The sequence below is a fragment of the Solanum tuberosum genome, unplaced genomic scaffold (assembly GCF_000226075.1).
Source record: "Solanum tuberosum cultivar DM 1-3 516 R44 unplaced genomic scaffold, SolTub_3.0 scf00017, whole genome shotgun sequence".
Classification (NCBI taxonomy): domain Eukaryota; kingdom Viridiplantae; phylum Streptophyta; class Magnoliopsida; order Solanales; family Solanaceae; genus Solanum; species Solanum tuberosum.
In genome coordinates, this window is record NW_006238943.1 from 1,860,345 (window position 1) to 1,884,545 (window position 24,201).

The following is a 24,201-nucleotide window of genomic DNA, read 5'->3' on the forward strand; positions in this document are numbered from 1 at the left end:
ATAAGAAACTAAAATAATGAAAATCAAAGAAGTCAAAAAATAATTTATGTATGAAAAAAATTGAAATATACCTTGAACTTTGCAGAAGAATCTTATATATCCCTAAATGATTTTTAAAACAATTAAAAGTCAAAAATATAAATTTAAAATTAATTTTTTCACTTCCGTTAAATGAAGATATATGTGAGCTCATTTTGTAACGATAGGGTATATGTGAGCCGTTTATATAACAACAAAGGTATATATGAGTCACTTTCATAACGAGGACATATCAACTCTAAATAAAAAAATTGACAGGTATATCAGACCCTTTTCCCTAGAAAAAATAATACCTTAGAGAAAAGGAAAATGGAACAGAATCCAATTCTTCACAATTCTAAAACGTATTCATGATATGCTAGGCCAAACTAAGCACTACAATGAGCTGTTGAAAAATGGACAAGTGCACAAAGCAAAAAGTAACGAATAGACATAAAGCAAAAGATACCTTCCTCAATTATTCAATTAGTGGAGTCATACTTTTTGAAAAGAGAAACGAGGACAGTTTTGCTTCTTGTAGATTAGCTGAAACATAGTTGTACTAATTTCAAGCAATCACTGATCATTCTTGTTTGCAAATTACTCTCAACATTCAACAGGTAAAGTAAGTTCTATCTTAGTAGTTGAAGATAGAAAAATTTATCTTCTCATCAAAATCATTTTGTGTTTCCTTGTTTTGATTTGCAGATTTCAGAAATGGAGGTTGGCTTAGCAGTTGGTGGTGCATTTCTTCTCTTCAGCTTTGAATGTTCTCTTTGATAGGCTTGCTCCTCAGGGTGATCTTCTCAACATGTTTCACAAGCATAAGCATCATGTTCGGCTCTTCAAGAAGCTGAAAATGACTTTACTTGGTCTTCAAGCTGTTCTAAGTGATGCAGAGAATAAGCAGGCATCAAATCAATTTGTGAGCCAGTGGCTTGATGAGCTTCGAGATGCTGTGGACATTGCTGAAAACTTAATTGAACAAGTCAATTATGAAGTTTTGAGGCTTAAGGTTGAAGGTCAGCATCAGAATCTTGCAGAAGCAAGCAATCAGCAAGTAAGTGACCTTGACCTGTGCTTAAGTGATGATTTTTTTCTTAACATAAAGGAGAAGTTGGAAGACACCATGGAAACATTGGAGGATTTGGAAAAGCAAATTGGCCGCCTTGGCTTAAACGAGCATTTTGGTTCGACTAAACAAGAAACTAGAACACCTTCAACTTCTTTGGTTAATGAATCTGATATCTTTGGTAGGCAGAGCGAAACAGAGGATTTGATTGACCGTTTATTGTCTGAAGATGCAAGTGGAAAAAATCTGACTGTAGTTTCTATTGTTGGAATGGGTGGCGTGGGTAAGACAACACTTGCTAAAGCGGTTTACAATGATGAGAGGGTGAAGAACCATTTTTGTTTGAAAGCTTGGTATTGTGTTTCTGAGGCATATGATGCTTTCAGAATAACAAAAGGGTTACTTCAAGAAATTGGCTCATTTGACTTAAAGGATGACAACAATCTTAATCAGCTACAAGTCAAATTGAAGGAAAGCTTAAAGGGAAAGAAGTTTCTTATTGTATTGGATGATGTGTGGAATGAAAACTACAATGAGTGGGATGACTTGAGAAATATTTTTGTACACGGAGATATAGGAAGTATGATAATTGTAACGACACGTAAAGAGCGTGTTGCCTTGATGATGGGTAGTGGGGCAATCAACGTGGGGACTCTGTCTGATGAAGTCTCTTGGGAACTATTCAAACGACATTCACTAGAAAACAGGGATCCTGAGGAACATCCAGAACTTGTAGAGGTTGGAAAACAAATTGCACACAAGTGCAAAGGATTGCCTTTAGCTCTAAAGGTACTTGCTGGTATTTTACGCTGCAAATCAGAGGTGGATGAGTGGAGAGACATTTTTGAGAAGTGAAATATGGGAGCTTCCAAGTTGTTCGAATGGTATATTACCAGCGCTAATGTTGAGCTACAATGATCTTCCTGCACATTTGAAGCAATGTTTTGCTTATTGTGCAATATATCCTAAAGATTATGAATTTTGCAAAGACCAAGTTATTCACTTGTGGATTGCTAATGGTCTTGTACATCAGTTGCATTATGGTAACCAATACTTTCTCGAGTTGAGATCAAGATCACTGTTCGAAAGGGTCCCAAAGTCTGCATGGAAACTGGAAGTATTCTTAATGCATGACCTTGTCAATGATTTGGCCCAAATTGCATCTTCAAATCTTTGTATAAGGTTGGAAGAGAACAAAGGATCGCATATGTTGGAACAATGTCGGCACATGTCCTATTCAATAGGAGAAGGTGGTGAGTTTGAGAAATTGAAATCACTCTTTAAATCAGAGCAGCTGAGGACATTACTTCCAATCAATATGCCTTTCTATTGCCAAAATAAGCTAAGCAAGAGGGTGCTGCATAACATTTTGCCAAGACTAACATCCTTAAGGGCATTATCGTTGTTACGCTATGAAATTGTTGAGTTGCCAAATGACTTATTTATCGAATTAAAGCTCCTGAGATTTTTGGATATTTCTCGGACAAAGATTAAAAGGTTGCCAGATTCCATTTGTGTGTTGTATAACTTAGAGACACTTCTCCTTTCATCTTGTGATTATCTTGAGGAGCTACCGCTGCAGATGGAGAAGTTGATCACCTTGCGTCATCTTGACATAAGCAACACTCGTGCCTTGAAGATGCCACTATATCTGAGCAAGTTGAAAAGCCTCCAAGTGTTAGTGGGAGCCAAGTTTCTCTAGGTGGTTCGAGAATGGAAGATTTGGGTGAAGTACATAACTTGTACGGATCTCTATCAGTTGTAGAGTTGCAAAATGTGGTTGATAGTAGGGAAGCTGTGAAGGCAAAAATGAGAGAGAAGAATCATGTTGAGCAGTTATCTTTGGAGTGGAGTGGAAGTAGTAGTGCCGACAATTCACAAACAGAAAGAGACATACTTGATGAGCTACGCCCACATAAAAACATAAAAGAAGTCGAGATCACCGGATATAGAGGGACAACATTTCCAAATTGGCTAGCTGATCCTTTGTTTCTTAATCTAGTAGAGTTGTCTATTGATAACTGCAAGAACTGTTATTCCTTGCCAGCACTAGGACAACTCCCTTGTTTGAAATTCCTTTGGATTAGAGGGATGCATGGAATAACAGAGGTGACGGAAGAATTCTATGGCAATTTGTCCTCCAAAAAGCCTTTTAGCTCTCTTCAGGAGCTTGGATTTGTTGATATGCCGGAGTGGAAGCAATGGAACATACTAGGAATTGGAGAGTTCCCTATACTTGAGAACCTTTCAATTATAAATTGCCCTGAAGTCTGTTTGGAGAGACCCATCCAACTTTCATGTTTAAAAAGGTTTGCAGTTTGTGGTTGTCCTAAGGTTGGAGAAGCTCAAATGTTTAGATCCCAACTTGAGGGAATGAAGGAGATTGAGAATTTAGAAATTAGTGATTGTAACTCTGTTACCTCCTTTCCTTTTAGCATACTGCCCACTACCTTGAAGAGAATAACCATATATCGTTGCGAGAAATTGAAATTGGAGGTGCCAGTTGATGAGATGAGTATGTTTCTGGAGGAATTGACACTGTATAAATGTGATTGTATAGATGATATATCACCTGAGTTTTTCCCAACAGCACGCCATTTGAATGTAGAGGATTGCCACAACCTTACTAGGGTTTTGATTCCTACTGCCACTGAAAGACTCACTATTTTGAATTGTGAGAATCTTAAAATACTTTCGGTTGCATGTGGGGGAACCCAGATGACAATTTTGTATATTGAGGGCTGTTGGAAGCTGAAGTGGCTGCCAGAACGTATGCAGCAACTCCTTCCATCTCTTAAGGAACTGTATCTCTATAATTGTCCAGAAATAGAGTCCTTTCCTGAAGGAGGATTGCCCTTCAATTTACAAGCCCTTTGGATCAGAAATTGCAAGAAACTGGTGAATGGCCGAAAGGAGTGGAGTTTACAGAGACTCTCCTGTCTCAGAGAGTTATCCATCGTACATGATGGCAATGACGAAGAGATTGTTGGTGGTGAGAATTGGGAGTTACCTTCCTCTATTCAAAGACTTACCATAGAGAATCTGAAAACATTAAGCAGCCAACATCTCAAAAGCCTCACCTCTCTTCAATATCTATGTATTCGTAATTTACCTCAAATTCAGTCACTGCTGGAACAAGGGTGGCTTCCCTCGCCTCTTTCTGAGCTACGTTTATATCACCATCATGAGCTCCATTCACTAGGTCTTTGGCACCTCACTTCGCTTCAAATTCTACACATCATTAATTGCCCTAATCTCCAATCACTTTCCGAATCAGCACTGCCCTCTTCCCTCTCTAAACTACATATTCGCGACTGCGCATTGCTCACACCACTACTAGAATTTGACAAGGGGGAATACTGGCCAGAAATTTCTCATATCTCCACCATACAGATCAATGAGGAATACCTTTAATGATTAAAACAACTGTAAGTTTTTCTTTTTCCTCATAAGCCTTTTATTATTTTTTCAACTTCTCTTTGCTTTTATGTTAATGCTTTTTCTTTATTACATTCTTGTTTCGCAGTATGGAGTGTCTATTGCCACTATGAAGCTGATGATTTTAATTTTAGAACTCAATAGCAATTAATGTTACATATCTTACTCGAAGATTTTTATCGCTTGAACTTTCATCTCAATAGCAAGTCATGTATACTTGTTCTTTCCCTTTTCAGTGAGTTTAGAGTGATGCACATGTCCACTATCAAATTCAAAACTCTTAATAGAATTCAAAGGTGTACCATACACAAGATGTGTTTCAGTGAGTTTAGAGTGATGCACATGTCCACTATTCAGGTTTTTATTAATGATTCAGCCCCATCGTAGAGATCGATTGGGAATACCTGTGATGATTAAAACAAATGGCTCTCCAACTGATGTAAGTTATTCTTTTCCATCAGAAGCTTTTTATTTTTGTTTTCATTTTGCTTTTTTGTTGATTCTTTTCCTTTATAAAACCTTGTTGAGCAGTGTAGAATGCCTATTGCTCAAATCATAAATCTTGATTAGGAGAACCCTGTAATGATTAAAACGAGTTCTGCTCCGATAGATGTAAGTTATTCTATTTCCTTAAATGTAACTAATATTCACTGGATATTCTATTTCCTTAGTATATTTTGATTGAGATAATTTGCTCAAGAAAGTTGATTGCTTAATATATGTTATCACCTTTGGAGATATAGGGTCCAAGAAATGCAACCTCACTTTCTCAATCAGGTAGCCAACACATTGATAAAAGTTATATCAAGCTTCAAATTTAAAGAAATTGAAAACGACTTTGAATATCTGCTTCCATTATTTTACGCCATGTTGTACCACATTGATTTCAAGTTTGATTCCACTGCATAATTACATCAGTTTTTTTTTTGTTTTGATATTCAATTATCTAGAATATTACATCACTTTTTGGTTTTGATAGTCAGAGAACTTTGAAGATTATGAAGTTTCCTTCAAATTAAGCCCATTACTCAACCTCGAGTGACACCTCAGAGCTAGCGGAAAGTCAAGAAAGTTTATCCTGCTCGGGATGAAGTTAATGTTAGATAACAAAATAATGATTTACTCGTGTTTCAGTTACTAAGATTCTTATTTTGTAGTAATATTTTGGACTCTCATAACTCAGTGACATGGATTTCCTTCATTGGCACCCTCATCAGTCATCAATCAGTGAAACAGAGAAATCGACTGTTTCAAAACTCTCTGAAACCCATTTTGAGCTTCATGCCTTCAATTCCGATGAAACCCAAAAGGCATCAACAGAGTAGAAGAATTCAACCCAAAACCCATTTCAACCCAAGTTTTCTATTCCTGCTTCACCTGATAGGAAGAAGTTTACGTATGAGAAAGGTCTAAAGGTACAAATATTTTTTCTTCTCCTTTTCTTACTGTGGTGCTTAAATTGGTTTTGTCCCACTTTGCATCACAATGATGTTGGAGTATATCGGTTTTCTACTGGTATTCAGATACTTAAAATGGAAAATTGCTTTGGAAAATATCGTTTCATTGTTCGAAAGTTGTTTAACATACAATTGGCATCTGTTGATCCAATTTTTTCATTTTTCTGTTAATCTTCTTCTATCCTTAGTTTACATGTCTTCTGATTGAGTTATAATACATGCCTTGATTCTATTGAAGATGAGAAATCGTCAAATGCCTTTATGAAGTGTTTGCTAAGTTGATGTCGCCTAATTCACATTTCACTGAATTAATTTCTGACCCAAGTTTATGCATATGTTTGGTCTAACATTGAAAAGGAAAAATGTCGAATGATATGGATATTTTTGTTTTTAAGAATACAAAGTCACTATAAAGGTAGAAAATTTCGATGGTATTAATTTTGATATGCATCACCATTGAGAACTTTGCCTGAGGTATTAATTTCTATTTTCGCTGTTTAGAAATGTTTAATGTAACTCCTAATTGTGATGCTTCATTCACACATTTTTGAAATATATTACATAGAAAATATGCTTCTATCCAAGGAAAATTATATCTGCCTAGCTCTAACCTCCAGTACGTGTATTCATGAATAAAATGATAGAAAATGGAAACAAGGAAGGAAAACATGTGCTGTTTGTTCTCGATTTTTAAATATTGTATCCTCTTTCGCTTCTGTTTTTCATTTGCTCTCCTAGCTAATAGTCTTTTATTTACTGAATAATCATATGTTATATGTCTCCTTAAGTTCCTGTATTTTTTATTTCACAAACTTCACATAAGCATACAAGTAATTGCAATAGTTTATTTGTGCTTCCAGATTCGTTTAGTGTGAGGTCTGATTTTTCTTTTTCCTTTTACAGCTATTAGGAAAAGCTTGCCTATGTGGCTCTTGACTATGAGCAGGAGATTGAAACTGCCAGGAGCAGCTCCTCCACTGAAAAGAACTATGAATTGCCTGATGGACAAGTTATTGCCTTTGGTGCTGAGAGGTTCCATTGCCCAGAGGTCCTCTTCCAGCCAACGATCCTTCCCGTGCGTTGATCGTGGATAAGACACTCAGAAGAAGAAAAGATGACACGAAGATGGTTAGCTGCAACATGACTGACAGAAATTTCTTTATAGGAGGAAAATGGAATCTATCATGAAGAATCCGGGATGAAGACATAGACCCACAGTGTGAAAGAGGTAAGAGAGTTTCATCTACAATGTTAACAGAAACTTTAATAGGTAAAGGAGGCAGACAATAGCAATTGATTATCGTTTAGTGATTATCTTGCTTGTTATAAACATCAGGAGCATTTGATGGTAAGATGTCATATATCTTGGTATCTAACAGGTACCCTGGGGTATTAATGAGTGAGGTTGAGGATGGAAAGCCATTCAGCCAAGTTGTTAATGCTGCTAAAAGCCTTGGCTACACTATTAATGTTTGTAAAATCACCATATATATGAGAATTGAAGATATGACTTACAAAAACAGAAAGTTGTCGATTGAATATATGATATTGTCTATTCATAATTATGTGTAGTCTTACATTTTTGTTTATATGTTGCTCTTTCTATGAGTAATTTCCACTCGTTTTCCTGTCAGGCAAGTGTTCCTCTGGTACAATAATATTTTCTGGCCTTCTGCTTAGGAAGTTTGTCTAGGACTAATTTGAATGTGAGAGAAGTCAGAGAAACACGAGAAGCGATTAAGAGAATGTGTAATACAAATGTCTTACACATGAATTCTTCTTTTATATGCTCACTTTACGGTGCATCTTCATACATTTGTCCAATGTGGTGAACATGCACATACAACTCTATATTACAATTATCTCTTGTTATTTACATTTAGCTATCTGATTCTCCCCTCTAGCTGGTGCGTACATGTAACCTGTATAGGATTTGATGAATATGTCTATAAGTTGATCGGTCGACTTTCCAAACTTTATAAGAGTGTCGTGAAAGCATTTTTTGGGGAAGGGACAGTCGGTTTCTATATGCTTGGTCCTCTTGTCAGATTCTGCATACAATGGATACAAGTACAACTTGATTAATTATCACACTCAAGTTTTGTTATGATCAAATTTCAATTGTTAGAGAAAAATGTATCTCAGGTTTAACTCTGCCCAAAAGTTACCTCATGACATGCGGATTGCCAAAGATCACATAAAGAGATTACAACAAAACATCCTCAACTGAAGTGAGACTAACATCTTAATTCTTATCGCTTGCACAGGGCGGAACATATGAAGTATGTATAACATAACACAGGGGGGCTTAACATTGGGTAATAACTAAACACTAGGGATGAGCTTGAGTGAGATATCATTAAGAAAATGGACTTTGTGCCTAACCCAGTCCAGAAAGCTAGTCCAAGATCATATAAGGGTACCTTTAACCAATGTGGTAAACTAACAGCAACCATTTTCGATCCTTTTGGTGGTTGTTAATCTATGTGCTCATCGTTACCATAGTCATGACCCAATATTCTCTTTCTTCTATATTGCCCAATTGCCTGAAAGTATTATAGTATTTAGAAGTAAAACGTATATAAAGAAGGTATCACTGTCCATTTTGCATCGTAATTGTCTTTGATTTTTGTTGATAATCCTTTCCAAGAGCAGGCTTCCTACCCCAAAATTCTGTTTCCAGCTGGATTATATAAGAAATTTGGAGCCATTCAAAACTTCTAAGGAGATTCTAGTTCCTGTTCTAATAAAGAAATAATGTCTTCAATGCATTGTCAAGATGCAGTCAATTTTCTAGCAGCAGTTAGCAGGAACCGTACATCCATCCCAAAATATCATTATGGAAGAAATCGCTGACACTACACTTCATCTCAATTCTCATTAGGATAGTTGAAGTATGAAGTTATTCTTATGTATTTATACTTATCTGCAGATCCTCGGGATGATCTAGGTGGTATGGATGCAGCAAGAAAGGTTAGGAAACGTCTTTCTTCTGATTAAACTTACAGTGTCCAAGATTTCAATCCATTTATATTGCCAAATTATTATGCTGATTAAGCATTATCTTTCTTTTTTCTTTATCTGAACTTACCTGCAGTCTTACAGTATGCATAATTGATACAATTATTCTATTTTGCAAAGGCTGGCTATGATATTATGTAAAAAGGCTGGCTATGATATTATGTGAAAAGATCTGAGCTTCCAATATTGGAGACCCTATAACCTTTAAAATCCTCTGTTCAACCCATATGCAACAACTATATAACTCAACTGGAAATGGCTAAGAATCAAATATACGATACTCCAAGACCACTCAATTCTTTGTTTATAAGCCAACATAAACAATATGATACAATTATTCTGTTTTGCAATGTCAACTGCAACGAGTCTGAACCATTGAATTAACCATCTAAAAGAACGTAATTAAAAGTAAATTTTGAAAAAAGAACGAAAAACTAGTTGAGTGATTGGTGATTATCATTTGCTTATTCTGTTTTTTCCCCTTATCATGGTTACTTGTAAGTATAATCTCGTAAGGAAAAAAAACATTCAAGCCAGTCCCATCTGGATATAAAATTCAAGGTTTCTTCTAGTCTGTGATTCTGCTATTCTCTTTTGTATCATGAAAAGTGTCTCGTTAGCTATAGTCATATGTGCATGAGAGTGTAGAGGGAGCATCTCTGCTTCATATTTCAAGTACTTTGTTATAATCTTTCCTTAATTTGTATTTGGGATGATGATGTCTTTGGGGGGTAGAAAAGCTGTGATTAAGCCAGAATCATTTTCGCAGATTGCGATGGGAAGCATATCTTATCCAACTTAATATAGTTAATACTTGGTTTCTCGGTACCTTTCATGAAACGTTCATAGTTCTAATTGGTTCTGTAAATTTTGAGAAGTTGAACATCCCTCATAACAATATTTTGTTTTGATGTCTTCATAACAGGCTCTAATTCTTGCTCGGCTCCTTGGACGACGTTTAAACCTAGATAATATGAAGGTTAGGATACATGTCACCATGTCTCTTTGTTTTGTTACTAGCTCAATTAGCTTCAGAAACCTTGATGCATATGCAAATCCCTTTTCAGATTGAAAGCTTGTATCCTGAAGAAATGGGACCAGATGTGATGCCTCTGGAAGACTTTCTAGTGAATGGCCTTCCCTTACTTGATAAGAAAATTGAAGATAGGACTAAACAAGCTTGAATTTTCTGCGTTAGTTTGCTTGATGATGATGCGTGGTAATTCTTTCACTTCATTTTTAGTTTGCTCAATGGATAATGACAACTTGATCTTTTATTCTAATCACATTCTGCAAGTCACCATACCTCTAGCAGCTTAAAGCAAAGCTTGCTCACTGACGGGAGTGTTATGGTCAGTTGTTCACCTCTCGTATCCACGACCAATTAAAGAACGAGTTAGAAGTATAAATCTGTAATGGCATAGATGAGGGAACATTGAACTATCTTTAAATGATAGTTCCAAAATATTTTCATTAATTAGTTCTTTTTTCATGTATTTAGGGTTGGGAAGGTGGCAGATGGGTATGCAGAATTATCATATTTTTTTCTTGAGACTTATGTTGAGAAAATTGTTATAAGCTCTTGTATTTAGTATAACATCAATTGAAAATTGGGAAGCAAAAACTTGTCGGCTCATTCTACATAAGACCTATGTTTGGATTTACAAAAACAACATACCCAATGTAACCCCACAAGTGGGGTTTGGGGAGGATAGGATGTATGCAGACCTTGTCTGGATTTGTTTGAATATAATTCACTAACATGTTCATATGGTAATGATGGGTTCGTTTGGATGCAAAATGGCAATGTTATCCATACTAGTAGAAACTTAGAATCTATCTTTGGTTTCTTTAAGCGGTTTGGTCTCACCTTGTAAGGTTTGAAGTTTCATTTCTTGTATTGTCTTGAACAAGTGTATATCAAGGAGTATTTATTAACTTGTTGGTTGAAGAAAAAAAATAGATATTTCTGTTTATTGGTTTTTGTCTTCTTGATAAGTGTCTACTTTAGAACTATTATGAATTGTTCTAGCAAAATCAACTGCTACAAACAGCTTCACTGAAAACAAATAGCACAGAAGAAAGTGTCTGGCGGTCTGCTGCTTGGGGAAAAATTGATTATTGAAAACACTTTTGTGTACATGACATTAACATCACTCATTTTCAGATATGAAGTTGGCATCCAAGAAGTTCCAAAAGATTTTGCATTGGGAAGATTAAGAGGAAGTGATAATGTGGTGCGCATTGTGCACTTTCACCTCCCATTTTGCTGTTTCTTTGGTCCCTCTTCTTTTTGTTCCATTACTTTGTTTTCCGTTGGGAATTTTCTTTTAACTGCTATGGAGGTTCAACCATATCATACTCGTCGTTATTAGATTATCAAGGTAAAACATTTTTAATTGTTTAAAGCCCTTTTGTGATGTCATTTTTGTAGTGATGTATTACATCATGCTGTGATTTTAAAGAATTGCTCATCTTTTACCCATGCCTAAGGCGAACGCTTTACTTTGTCTTTACTCTTTACACATCATCTGGTGTCGCCCTGCAAAACTTTGTGCAGTTAAGGTCTTTGATTCTATTCTACCTTAATCGTAGAATGTATCCCTTGTACTAATTAGGAGGTAATACAAACAGTAAGATTAATGACTTGGTTTTGTCGAAGAATGACTATGATGATTGAACGTCTGTAATTTGGATTGTTTGTCTACAGGTGGAGATATACAGCCGTTGTTACGAGAAACAACCTTTGGTTATCCAAGGCGCTGGAGCAGGAAATGATACCACAGCAGCTGGTGTCCTAGCTGATATCCTTGACATTCAAGATTTATTCCCTTGACCGAGTATTATACACTGAGATACAAACATTCGATCCTCAAAGGATGAAAAATCGACTCTTCTTGTCCCTCTGCTTCAATCATTGAAGACTGAAATCAGGCTCATTTAGCACATCCATTTTTTGAAAAAAAATTCGACACGTGAGAGTGCGTTGTCAGTTTATGGAAAATTATTGCACGATTTCTCGCGTCTATCTTGTCACTAGTGAAATTGATCATATATTTGCCTCATTGCTTGACTAGTTTTTAAGATTTCACTTCAGCTTATAATCAGTTTATGTTGTAATGACCATTTTGGTACCTAAACTTTTTATGTTACTACAATTTTAGAGACTTAGTTATTATGCTTTCAGAATAACAAAAGGGTTAATACAACGTGTAGGATGACTTGAGAAATCTTTTTGTACAAGGAGATATAGGAAGTAAGATCATTGTAACAACACGCAAAGAGTGTGTTGCCTTGGTGATGGGAAATGAGCAAATTAGCATGGAGAATCTATATATGGACTACCTATTTCATTTTATGAGAAGAGAAGAGAATTTTAAAAATGATGTTGGCCTTTTCTTTTCTTCGACTGTCAGCTATACAAAACCAAGACAAATGTTGTAATGGAGAACTTGTTCCCTCCAGCACTATCTTCATTTATCTTTATCCTGACAAAATTTAGAAAGTAGAAAACGTAAAACAAAGAAAATAATAAGGAAGAAAGTGTGAAGATTTACCAAAACTCTTGCTTCCAGTAATGAATAGTCAAGAAACCAGACTGGCAGACTCCATAATTATTTTCTATGGCTGTGAGCTGCAGACTGTAGATAAAACATAGTTGTACCAATTACAAGCAAAAGAGAGGGGGAGAAATCATTCTTGATTATATATCACTCTTAGCTCTTAGCATTCAACAGGTAAAATAAAATTGTTAGTAATTGAAGTTTGAAACATTTATCTTCTTAAAATCATTTTAAGAAGATATCATTTAAACCATATGGCAATCTAGCTCGGCAAGAGATACATGCTAAAGTATATCCTGCTCGGGATGAATTCAAGGTTAGATAATAAAATAATGATTTACTCGTGTTTCAGTTATCAAGATGCTTATTTTGTAGTAATAGTTTCCTCTCTCATAAATCAGCGAAATAGATTTCCTTCATTGGCACCCTCATCAGTCATCAATCAGCAAAACAGAGAAATCAACGGTTTCAAAATTCTCTGGAACCCATTTCGAGCTTCACGCCTTCAATTCTGATGACACAAAAGACATCAACAGAGTAGAAGAATTCAACCCAAGTTTTCGACTCCTGCTTCACCTGATGAGAAGAAGTTTACGGGAGAAAGTTTGCCTTAGGTATTAATTTCTATTTTCGCTGTTTAGATATGTTTCCTGTAGCTCCTAATTGTGATGCTTCATTTACACATTTTTAAAATTTTATCTAATAACAGGGATACAGTATGTCCGAGTCAACTTGATGTTACAAACTTGCAGCTAATTGTTGTGCGTTATATTTTTGCATATCATGAAGAATCCGGGATGAAGACATAGACCCGTAGTGTGAAAGGGGTAAGAGAGTTCCATCTGCAATGTTAACAAAATCTTATATAAAAATAATATATACGAAAATTAATTTATAAAAATTATATACCAAATTGAAAACTTAAAATCAATATTATAAAAATATTACATCTTATATATATAAAAGAGAACCTTATGCCCGCCTACGTGGCGCCACCACAAACCAGAATTCTCTTTAAATTTATTTATTTCCAAAACTAGCCTTCCTCTTTTAATGAAAAGTTGTGACATTTATGAAAAATTGTGAATTTTATGAAAAGTTTTGACTTTAACTAGCCTTCCCCTTTCATGAAAAGTTGTGACTTTTATGAAAAATTGCGACTTTAATGAAGAGTTGTGACTTTTATGAAAAATTCTGACTTTTATGAAAGGTTGTGACCTTTCCGAAGGGTTGCAACCTTTCTAATAAATCACAATAAACATTTGTTCACATTACCCTTTGTTGTCTATAAATAGAGGGATTTCCTCTCATTTTAAAACAACTGAAATTCTGAATCTCTTCTTCTTCTTCACAATTAAATATTTGTTTGTTTTGCTCATGTTGAGTGGCTCAGTGATACCATTGCTTATGTTACAGATCCTGGTATGTATTTTTACAGTCATTAATTTATGCTTATGTTATTAAGAATAAATGATAAAGATGTAATAATTTTCATTTTCCTTTACATTATTAATTTTTGTTACTACGTAATCTTATATGTAAGATAATATAGTGTTTTTGTTTTAATGACTGATAGGTTTTTAAGTATTATTTTATAAATTCCATGATACTATTAAATTCCCGAGCGAAGCGCGGGTAATTTTACCAGTAAAAGATAATTAAGTATACTGCGAACTTAATTAAAATATAAAATTTATAATATGTTAAATTAATTTTTTTTAATATTATACAAATTCAGAGTTGCACATGTTCACCCTTGTGCTTTGATAAAATGCAGAATCTTATGTATAAAAAAATACAAGAGGTTGTGGTGAAAGTTTATTTCCAATAGAAATACGTGAATTTGGTGGTATGCCGTCCCCACCAAAGACATAACCTATATTTATAAAGATTATGAAAACTTACTAGTTCAAGAAAAAAAGAAGTGATGTATGATTGAGAAAAGAAAGGAAGAGAGTTTGTAGCGAGAGAGAGATATGGAAAGTTTCGCAAAGAGAGAGAGGCATATTTTGTTGTGTATTAAATAAGTCTGAATATTATTAAACTTATTAGCAAATTTTATTCGTTTTGATTCTTTTTTCTTCTATGGCTGTCCACCCACCAAAATAAATAAAATATCCTTCCTCTTTTGCCTCAATTGTTGGCTAAAAGTCAACTCATGGAAAAGAGACAATTTAAATTATTATTATTATTTTCCTATAGCTGTCAGTTGTAGATGGTAGAAAACTATAGTTGTACCAATTATAGATCACTGATTATTCTTGTTTGCAAATTACTCTTAGTAATTGAAGATAGAAACATTTATCATTTTGTGTTGCTTTGCAGATTTCAGAAATGGAAATTGGGTTAGCAGTTGGTGGTGCATTTCTCTCTTCAGCTTTGAATGTTCTCTTTGATAGGCTTGCTCCTCACGGTGATCTTCTCAACATGTTTCAGAATCATACGAATGATGTTCGGATCTTTAAGAAGCTGAGAGCGACTTCGGATGGTCTTAAGATTGTGCTAAGTGATGCAGAGAATAAGCAAGCATCAAATCCATCGGTGAGCGAGTGGCTTGATGAGCTTCGAGATGGTGTGCACTCTGCTGAAAACTTAATGAGAAGTTAATTATGAAGCTTTGAGGCTTAAGGTGGAAGGCCAGCATCAAAATCTTGCAGAAACAAGCGACCAGCAAGTAATTTGATATTTTGATAATTTGATTGATTCAGGATGAACGTCGATCGTATGATTACATGGATTCACAACCAGATATCAACGTCAGGGTCAGAGCTAGAAAATTTTCTGGAAGGCTGAACTACTTGAAAAAAATGAAAGTTACATTACTGCACACAGATGCGAGATCAAGAGAAACTTTTTAGATCTGTTGTCGATATTCTTAGCAGTGTAACTCATGTGCACATTCTACAGCAAAAAGTACAGTAAGTAGAAGAACTCAATTTTTAGCAATGAAATGGCACCATTTTCTCACACTCAAAATGATCTTAAATTTCATGAATGAAACAATCATATATTACTTAGCTTGAAGCCCCATTTTCTTCCTCGTTTTCCCAACGTATAAATCCTTAGACTTGCTCATCTCGGGGACTAATCCAATGATCGTCGTGAATGAAAATTGAGCCACTACTTCGAGGCTCGTATATTGCAAGTTTGCTTTCTTTTCCTCCGCTCATCAAAAGTTTCAAGTTCTTCGCGGTCATTAGAGCATGTTTTTGAGCCGAATATCCTTGTTTAAGTTCCTGATAGCAAAGAAGCATTAGAGTTCAATTGAACAATAATAACATACACAGTATAGTCTCACAAGTAGAGACTGTGGAGTGTTTACGCAGACTTTATCCCTACCTTGTCAAGTAAGAACTCAATTGAATAATAGAATCAAAACTCAAGTAATAGATAGCTGCTTCAGGTCCTCTGCCTACTGCTATATTATCAAAATGCCTTCTAAATTCGACATATATATTCTTCAACTGTAGTTTCTCTTGTAACAACAACAACAAATCCTTATGTTTCTATGACCCTTGATTCTAAGATTCTCATCAACCTTCAATCTTCCAAAATTATCGATTCGATCCTTCAAATACGTCTCCCTTAACCACTCTGAACTCGGTGGCTTTCCCGTGCAAAGAAAATTGGCTGAATCCCATGAAATTACTAGTACATCTTGACATCTTTGTAAAAGAGTAGATCGCAGTCATGATCAAGACAATTGGTTGAATCCCGTGAAATTAACTTAAATCTAATATAAAAATATTATACCCTTTAACTTGGCCTCAACTCCTAAATATGCCCTCCAACTTTGGATGTACTCGAGTAGTCAGTTAAATTTGTATAAAGTTGAATAAATAGATACAAGCGTCCTAAGTGACATCTTACATGACAATTTTTCATCTGACGTGTCTTGTATGTATTATGTCACGTAAGACTTGTGTGTCTATTTGTTCAACTTTATACAAGTTAAAGTGTTTACTTGTGCATACCCAAAGTTGGAAGACATAAATGTGAAATGATGCCAAGTTAAAGAGCATATTATTCAAAATTCAAAAATAGGGTTTGAAGTTTCAATTCCATTGATGGATAACGTTACAATTTTAGTGTAGCACAATGGAACTTGGAATTCAAACAACCACTACAATAATTATCACATTGATGCAATTTTAGTCAATTCTACTTCCAATTTGACAAATTTGGTCATAAATTTATCTTATTATCCTTGACAGAATGTTATGGATGGTTCTAAAATTATGAAATAAAATGTATTTATTAGGATAAATTTACTTTTTTACCCTTGGTCGTTCTTGGTCTCCACATTTCTATATAGTAGAAAAATTCAAGAGGTCATTTTCAGATAATTTAACATCTAAAAGCATCCAAACAATGATCTACCTGGCCTCAACTATTAGTAACTTTTAATTATTATTTTTTCTTGATCGGATTTTGGTAATGATTATGTTCTTTGCTTAGCTAGTGAAAGTTTTATTTCCAATATAAATATGTGAATTTTGGTGGTATGTGATCCCCACTAAATTATATGTCAACTCTTTTTTCCCTTTTTAAAATAGGAATAATACATAAACAATTTCTTAGTACACGTTAGAACTTACTATATATGCTTAGAGTAATTGTTTAATTGTTTAATTCTACACCATAACTCCACGTTATTGCCACTATACCAAAAAGTCAATCCTCCCAATTTGAACCATCCATTTATTCCAACCTACCCAATAACTTAAAGCTTGAGGCAATCCTCCCAATTCGAAAAGTCTTTTTCTCTGAACATATGACATGTATTTATTGGTTTATTGTAAATAACAAATACAAATACGTTTTCACCTAATCTGAGTTTGTTTGGGGTGTTTTATCTCTCACTATCAAGAGGAACTTTATCACAACGATTCAAGCTCGAAATCTCTAATTAAATACGAAAAATTATATATCTTTTTTTTTTTATAAGGGAAAGATCCTCTTGATGTTATCAAATTCCCAACTTGGCATGCTTTAAAGTATAAAAAAAATATTATGAAGACAGAGTCTTGTTGTTGGGTGAAAAGTCATCCTCATGGAAAAGACAGCTTAAATTCTTTTTTTCCCTATAGTTGTCACTGTAGAAAACTATTGTTGTACCAATATTCTTGTTTGCAAATTACTCTTAGCATTCAACAGGTAAAGTAAAGTTCCTTTAGTAATTGAAACATTTATCTTCTCAAAATCATTTTGTGTTTCCTTGTTTTGCTTGCAGATTTCAGAAATGGAGGTCGGCTTAGCAGTTGGTGGTGCATTTCTCTCTTCAGCTTTGAATGCTCTCTTTGACAGGCTTGCTCCTCATGGTGATCTGATGAAGATGTTTCAGAAGCATAAGGATCATGTTCAGCTCTTACAGAAGCTGCAGGACATTTTTCTTGGTCTTCAGATTGTGCTAAGTGATGCAGAGAATAAGCAAGCATCAAATCGACACGTGAGCCAGTGGTTTAATAAGCTTCAGAGTGCTGTGAACGGCGCTGAAAACTTGATAGAAGAAGTCAATTATGAAGCTTTGAGGCTTAAGGTGGAAGGCCAGCATCAAAATCTTGCAGAAACAAGCAACAAACAAGTAAGTGACCTCAACCTGTGCTTGAGTGATGATTTATTTCGTAACATAAAGGATAAGTTGGAAGAAACCATTGAAACATTGGAGGTGTTGGAAAAGCAAATTGGTCGCCTTGGCTTAAAGGAGAATTTTGTTTCGACTAAACAAGAAACTAGAACACCTTCAACTTCTTTGGTTGATGATTCTGATATCTTTGGAAGGCAGAGTGAAATAGAGGATTTGATTGACCGTTTATTGTCTGAAGATGCAAGTGGAAAAAAGCTCACTGTAGTTCCTATAGTTGGAATGGGCGGCGTGGGTAAGACAACACTTGCTAAAGCCGTTTACAATGATGAGAAGGTGAAGGACCATTTTGGTTTGAAAGCTTGGTTTTGTGTTTCTGAGGCATATGACGCTTTCAGAATAACAAAAGGTTTACTTCAAGAAATTGGCTCATTTGACTTAAAGGATGACAACAATCTTAATCAGCTACAAGTCAAATTGAAGGAAAGATTAAAGGGAAAAAAGTTTCTTATTGTTCTGGATGATGTCTGGAATGACAACTACAACGAGTGGGATGACTTGAGAAATGTTTTTGTACAAGGAGATATAGGAAGTAAGATCATTGTGACGACACGTAAAGAGAGTGTTGCCTTGATGATGGGTAGTGGGGCAATCAACGTGGGGACTCTGTCTGATGAAGTCTCTTGGGAACTATTCAAACGACATTCACTAGAAAACAGGGATCCTGAGGAATATCCAGAACTTAAAGAGATTGGAAAACAATTTGCAGACAAGTGCAAAGGTTTGCCTTTAGCTCTAAAGGCACTTGCTGGTGTTTTACGCGGTAAATCAGAGGTGGATGAGTGGAGAGACATTTTGAGAAGTGAAATATGGGAGCTTCCAAGTTGTTCGAATGGTATATTACCAGCGCTGATGTTGAGCTACAATGATCTTCCTGCACATTTGAAGCAATGTTTTGCTTATTGTGCAATATATCCCAAAGATTATCAATTTCGCAAGGACCAAGTTATTCACTTGTGGATTGCTAATGGTCTTGTACAGCAGTTGCATTCAGGTAACCAATACTTTCTTGAGTTGAGATCAAGATCATTGTTCGAAAGGGTCCCAGAGTCTGAATGGAAACCGGAGGGATTCTTAATGCATGACCTTGTCAATGATTTGGCCCAAATTGCATCTTCAAATCTTTGTATAAGGTTGGAAGAGAACAAAGGATCGCACATGTTGGAACAATGTCGGCACATGTCCTATTCAATAGGAGAAGGTGGTGAGTTTGAGAAATTGAAATCACTCTTTAAATCAGAGCAGCTGAGGACATTACTTGCAATCAATATCCAGCTCTATGATTACAAAATTAAGCTAAGCAAGAGGGTGTTGCATAACATATTGCCAAGACTAACATCCTTAAGGGCATTATCGTTGTCACGCTATGAGATTGTTGAGTTGCCAAATCACTTGTTTATTGAATTAAAGCTCCTGAGATTTTTGGATATTTCTCGGACAAAGATTAAAAGGTTGCCAGATTCCATTTGTGGATTGTATAACTTAGTGACACTTCTCCTGTCATCTTGTGCTGATCTTGAGGAGCTACCGCTGCAGATGGAGATGTTGATCAACTTGCGTCATCTTGACATAAGCAACATTTCTCTCTTGAAGATGCCACTATATCTGAGCAAGTTGAAAAGCCTCCAAGTGTTAGTGGGAGCCAAGTTTCTTTAGGTGGTTCGAGAATGGAAGATTTGGGTGAAGTACATAACTTGTACGGATCTCTATCGGTTGTAGAGTTGCAAAATGTGGTTGATAGTAGGGAAGCTGTGAAGGCAAAGATGAGAGAGAAGATTCATGTTGGCAAGTTATCATTGGAGTGGAGTGAAAGTAGTAGTGTCGACAATTCACAAACTGAAAGAGACATTCTTGATGAGCTACGCCCACATAAAAACATACAAGAAGTCCGAATCACCGGATATAGAGGGGACAAAAATTTCCAAATTGGCTAGCTGATGTTTCGTTTCTTAAGCTAGTAGAATTGTCTCTTATAAACTGCAAGAACTGTTATTCCTTGCCAGCACTAGGACAGCTTCCTTGTTTGAAATTCCTTTCCATTAGAGGGATGTATGGAATAACAGAGGTGACGGAAGAATTCTATGGCAGTTTGTCCTCCAAAAAGCCTTTTAACGCTCTTGAGAAGCTTGTATTTGAAGATATGCCGGAGTGGAAGCAATGGCATGTACTAGGAAATGGAGAGTTCCCTACACTTGAGAAGCTTTTAATTATAAATTGCCATGAACTCAGTTTGGAAACACCCATCCAACTTTCATGTTTAAAAAGGTTTGAAGTTGATGGTTGTCATAAGGTTGGAGATGCTCAAATGTTTAGATCCCAACTTGAGGGAATGAAGCAGATTGTTGAATTAGATATTAGTGATTGTAACTCTATTACCTCCTTTCCTTTTAGCGTTCTTCCCACTACCTTGAAGAGAATAGTTATATCTGGTTGCCAGAAATTGAAATTGGAGCAGCCAGTTGGTGAGATGAGTATGTTTCTCGAGGAATTGAAACTGCAAGAATGTGATTGTATAGATGATATATCACCTGAGATGCTCCCAACAGCACGCAGATTGTTTGTATGTAATTGCCAGAACCTTACTAGGCTTTTTATTCCTACTGCCACTGAAAGTCTCTATATTGCTTATTGTGTGAATCTTGAAATACTTTCGGTGGCATGTGGGAAGACCCAGATGATGTATTTTCCAGAACGTATGCAGGAACTCCTCCCATCTCTTAAGACACTGATTCTATCTAATTGTCCAGAAATAGAGTCCTTTCCTGAAGGAGGATTGCCCTTCAATTTACAACAACTTCATATCTACAATTGCAAGAAACTGGTGAATGGCCGAAAGGAATGGCATTTACACAGACTTCCCTGTCTCAGAGAGTTAAGCATCTACCATGATGGCAGTGACGAAGAGATTGTTGGTGGTGAGAATTGGGAATTGCCTTCCTTTATTCAAAGACTTACCATATACAATCTGAAAACATTAAGGAGCCAAGATATCAGAAGCCTCACCTCTCTTCAATATCTATGTATTGGTAATTTATCTCAATTTCAGTCAATGCTAGAAGAAGGGCAGCTCACTTCACTTCAAAGTCTAGACATCAATAATTTCCCTAATCTCCAATCACTTTCCGAATCAGCACTGCCCTCCTCCCTCTCTGAGCTGACCATCAATAATTGCCCTAAGCTCCAATCCCTTCCAGTAAAAGGGATGCCCTCTTCCCTCTCTAAACTATCAATTCGCGACTGTCCATTGCTCACACCATTACTAGAATTTGACAAGGGGGAATACTGGCCAAATATTGCTCAAATTCCTACCATAACGATCGACGAGGATTCCATGTGATGATTAAAAAGAATGACTCTCCAACTGATGTAACTTATTCTTTTCCATCATAAGCTTTTTACTTTTATTTACATCACTTTGCATTTTTGTTAATTATTTTCCTTTTTTAAACCTTTTTGAGCAGTCTATTGCTCAAACCATGGCTACTGACCAAAAATTGCTCATATTTCCACCATAAATGTTCATTGGGAGAACCTCCAATAGATGTAAGTTTTTCTATTTCCTTAGTATCTTTTGATTTTCGGTTACTTCTCTTTGCTTGTTCCTTAATTCTTTTTCTATGTTGCAGAGATGAAGTCTTGAGGATAAAAATATGTTTTACTCCTCTTGATATGCAGATATGTTGCAGAGATGAAGTCGCTGTGAGATACATTTAAAGTATATCCTGTTTGGGATGAATTCAAGGTGAGATAACAAAATAATGATTTACTCGTGTTTCAGTTACCAATATGCTTATTTTGTTGTAATAGTTTGCACTCTCATAAATCAGCGAAATAGATTTCTTCATTGGCACCCTCATCAGTCATCAGTCTGCGAAACAGAGAAATCAACGGTTTCAAAATTCTCTAGAACCCATTTCGAGCTTCACGCCTTCAATTCTGATGACACAAAAGACATCAACAGAGTAGAAGAATTCAACCCAACTCCCATAATGAACCCAAGTTTTCGATTCCGCTTCACCTGATGGGAAGAAGTTTACGAGTGAGAAAGGTCTAAAGGTACAAATATATTGTCTTCCCCCTTTCTTATTGCGGTGCTTAAATTGGTTTTGCCCCACTTTGCATCATAATGATGTTGGAGTATATCGGTTTTCTACTGGTATTCAGATACTTAAAATGGGAAATTGCGTTTGAAAATATCGTTTTCATTGTTCGAATGTTTTTTAAATCATCTGTTGATCCAAAATTTTCATTTTTCTGTTGATCTTCTTCTATCTTTAGTTTTACATGTCTTCTGATTGAGTTATAATACATTCCTTGATTCTATAGAAGATGAGAAATCGTCAAATGCCTACAAGTGGAGTCTGCAAAAAGTAGAGTTTACGCATACTTTATTCCTACCTTGTCAATTGAATAATAGACTCAAAATTCAAGTAATAGATAGCTGCTTCAGGTCCTCTGGCTACTGCTATATTATAAAAATGCCTTCTAAATTCGACATATATATTCTTTAACTGTAGTTTCTCTTGCAACAACAACAACAAATCCTTATGTTTCTATGACCCTTGATTCTAAGATTTTTATCAACCTTCAATCTTCAAAAATTATCGATTCGATCCTTCAGATGCATCTCCCTTAACCACTCTGAACCCGGTGGCTTTCCCATGCAAAGAAAATTGGCTGAATCCCGTGAAATTACTAGCTAGTACCTCTCGACATCTTTGTAAAAGAGTAGAGAAGTCACGATCAAGACAATAGGTGAATCTCGTGAAATTAACTTAAATCTAATATAAAAATAATATAACCTTTAACTTGGCCTCAACTCATATATATGCCCTCCAACTTTGGATGTGCGCAGGTAGAGACTTAAATTTGTATAGAGTTGAATAAATAGACACAAACGACCTAAGTGACATCTTACATGACAATTTTCATCTTACGTGGTGTCTTGTGTGCATTATGCCACGTAAGGCACATGTGTTTATTTGTTCAATTTTATGCAATTTAAAGTGTCTATTTGTGCATACCCAAAGTTGGAGGACACAAATGTGAAATGAGGTCAAGTTAAAGGCCATATTATTCAAATTTCATAGGGTTTGAAGTTTCAATTTCATTGATGGATAACGTTACAATTTTGGTGCAACACAATGGAACTTGAGATTCAAACAACCACTATGACCAAAGAACAAAAAAAACGGTTAACCGAGAGTCCTTGCCCGACAAAAAGCAAGGGTTTGCTTGTAGAATGGGGGTAGGGCCGACAATTTTTCTGGATAGATCGAACTATTGGAAGAAAATAAAAAAGAAAGACCGAGTGTTGTCACATTGATGCAATTCTAGTCAATTCCATTTCCAATTCATAGATCTAGTCACAAATTTACCTTTTTTATCCTTGGCGGAATGTAATGGATAGTTCTAGATATATGAAGAAAATGTATTTATTAGTGTAAATTTACTTCTTTACCCTTGGTCTTTCTTTGTCTTCACATTTCTGTATAGTAGAAAAGAAAAACACAAGAGGTCATTTCTAGATAATTTAACATCTAAAATCATCCAAACAACGATCTACCTGGCCTCAACTATTAGCGAGTTTTAATTATTATTTTTTCTTGATCGGATTTTGGTAACGATAGATTCTTTGCTTAGTTGGCGAAAGTTTTATTTCCAATATAAAATGTGAATTTTGGTGGTATGTGGTCCCCACTAAATTATAGGTCAACTCTTTTTTTCCTTTTTAAAATAGGAATAATACATAAACAATTTCTTAGTACACGTTAGAACTTACTATATATGCTTAGAGTAATTATTTAATTCTACACCATAACTCCACGTTATTGCCACTATACCAAAAAGTCAAGCCTCCCAATTTGAAACCATCCATTTATTCCAACCTATCCAATAAATTAAAGCTTGAGGCAATCCTCCCAATTCGAAAAGTCTTTTTCTAAACATATGACATGTATTTATTGGTTTATTGTAAATAACAAATAC

The 24,201-nt window shown here is 35.5% G+C and overlaps 1 protein-coding gene, 1 long non-coding RNA gene and 2 pseudogenes across 2 annotated transcripts; all 4 read left to right on the top strand.

Annotated features, from left to right (window-relative positions):
* Positions 1 to 726: 726 nt before the first annotated feature.
* On the top strand, positions 727 to 12,198 carry LOC102590937 (putative disease resistance RPP13-like protein 1; annotated as a pseudogene).
* On the top strand, positions 5,716 to 11,842 carry LOC107058066 (homoserine dehydrogenase-like). Its single transcript, XM_015303372.1, has 9 exons — positions 5,716 to 5,838; positions 6,896 to 7,017; positions 7,365 to 7,455; positions 7,620 to 7,634; positions 9,932 to 9,985; positions 10,074 to 10,133; positions 11,039 to 11,100; positions 11,174 to 11,243; positions 11,717 to 11,842. The coding sequence occupies exons 1-9, from the start codon at positions 5,716 to 5,718 to the stop codon at positions 11,840 to 11,842; spliced, it is 723 nt and encodes a 240-aa protein (XP_015158858.1).
* A 431-nt stretch (positions 12,199 to 12,629) lies between the features above and the next one.
* Positions 12,630 to 15,675, top strand: LOC102589489 (uncharacterized). Its single transcript, XR_001471580.1, has 2 exons — positions 12,630 to 12,743; positions 14,895 to 15,675. It is a non-coding gene; the product is annotated as an uncharacterized lncRNA (long non-coding RNA).
* Positions 15,676 to 17,652: 1,977 nt separating this feature from the next.
* LOC107063534 (putative disease resistance RPP13-like protein 1) lies at positions 17,653 to 22,514 on the top strand (annotated as a pseudogene).
* The last annotated feature ends 1,687 nt before the right edge of the window (positions 22,515 to 24,201 follow it).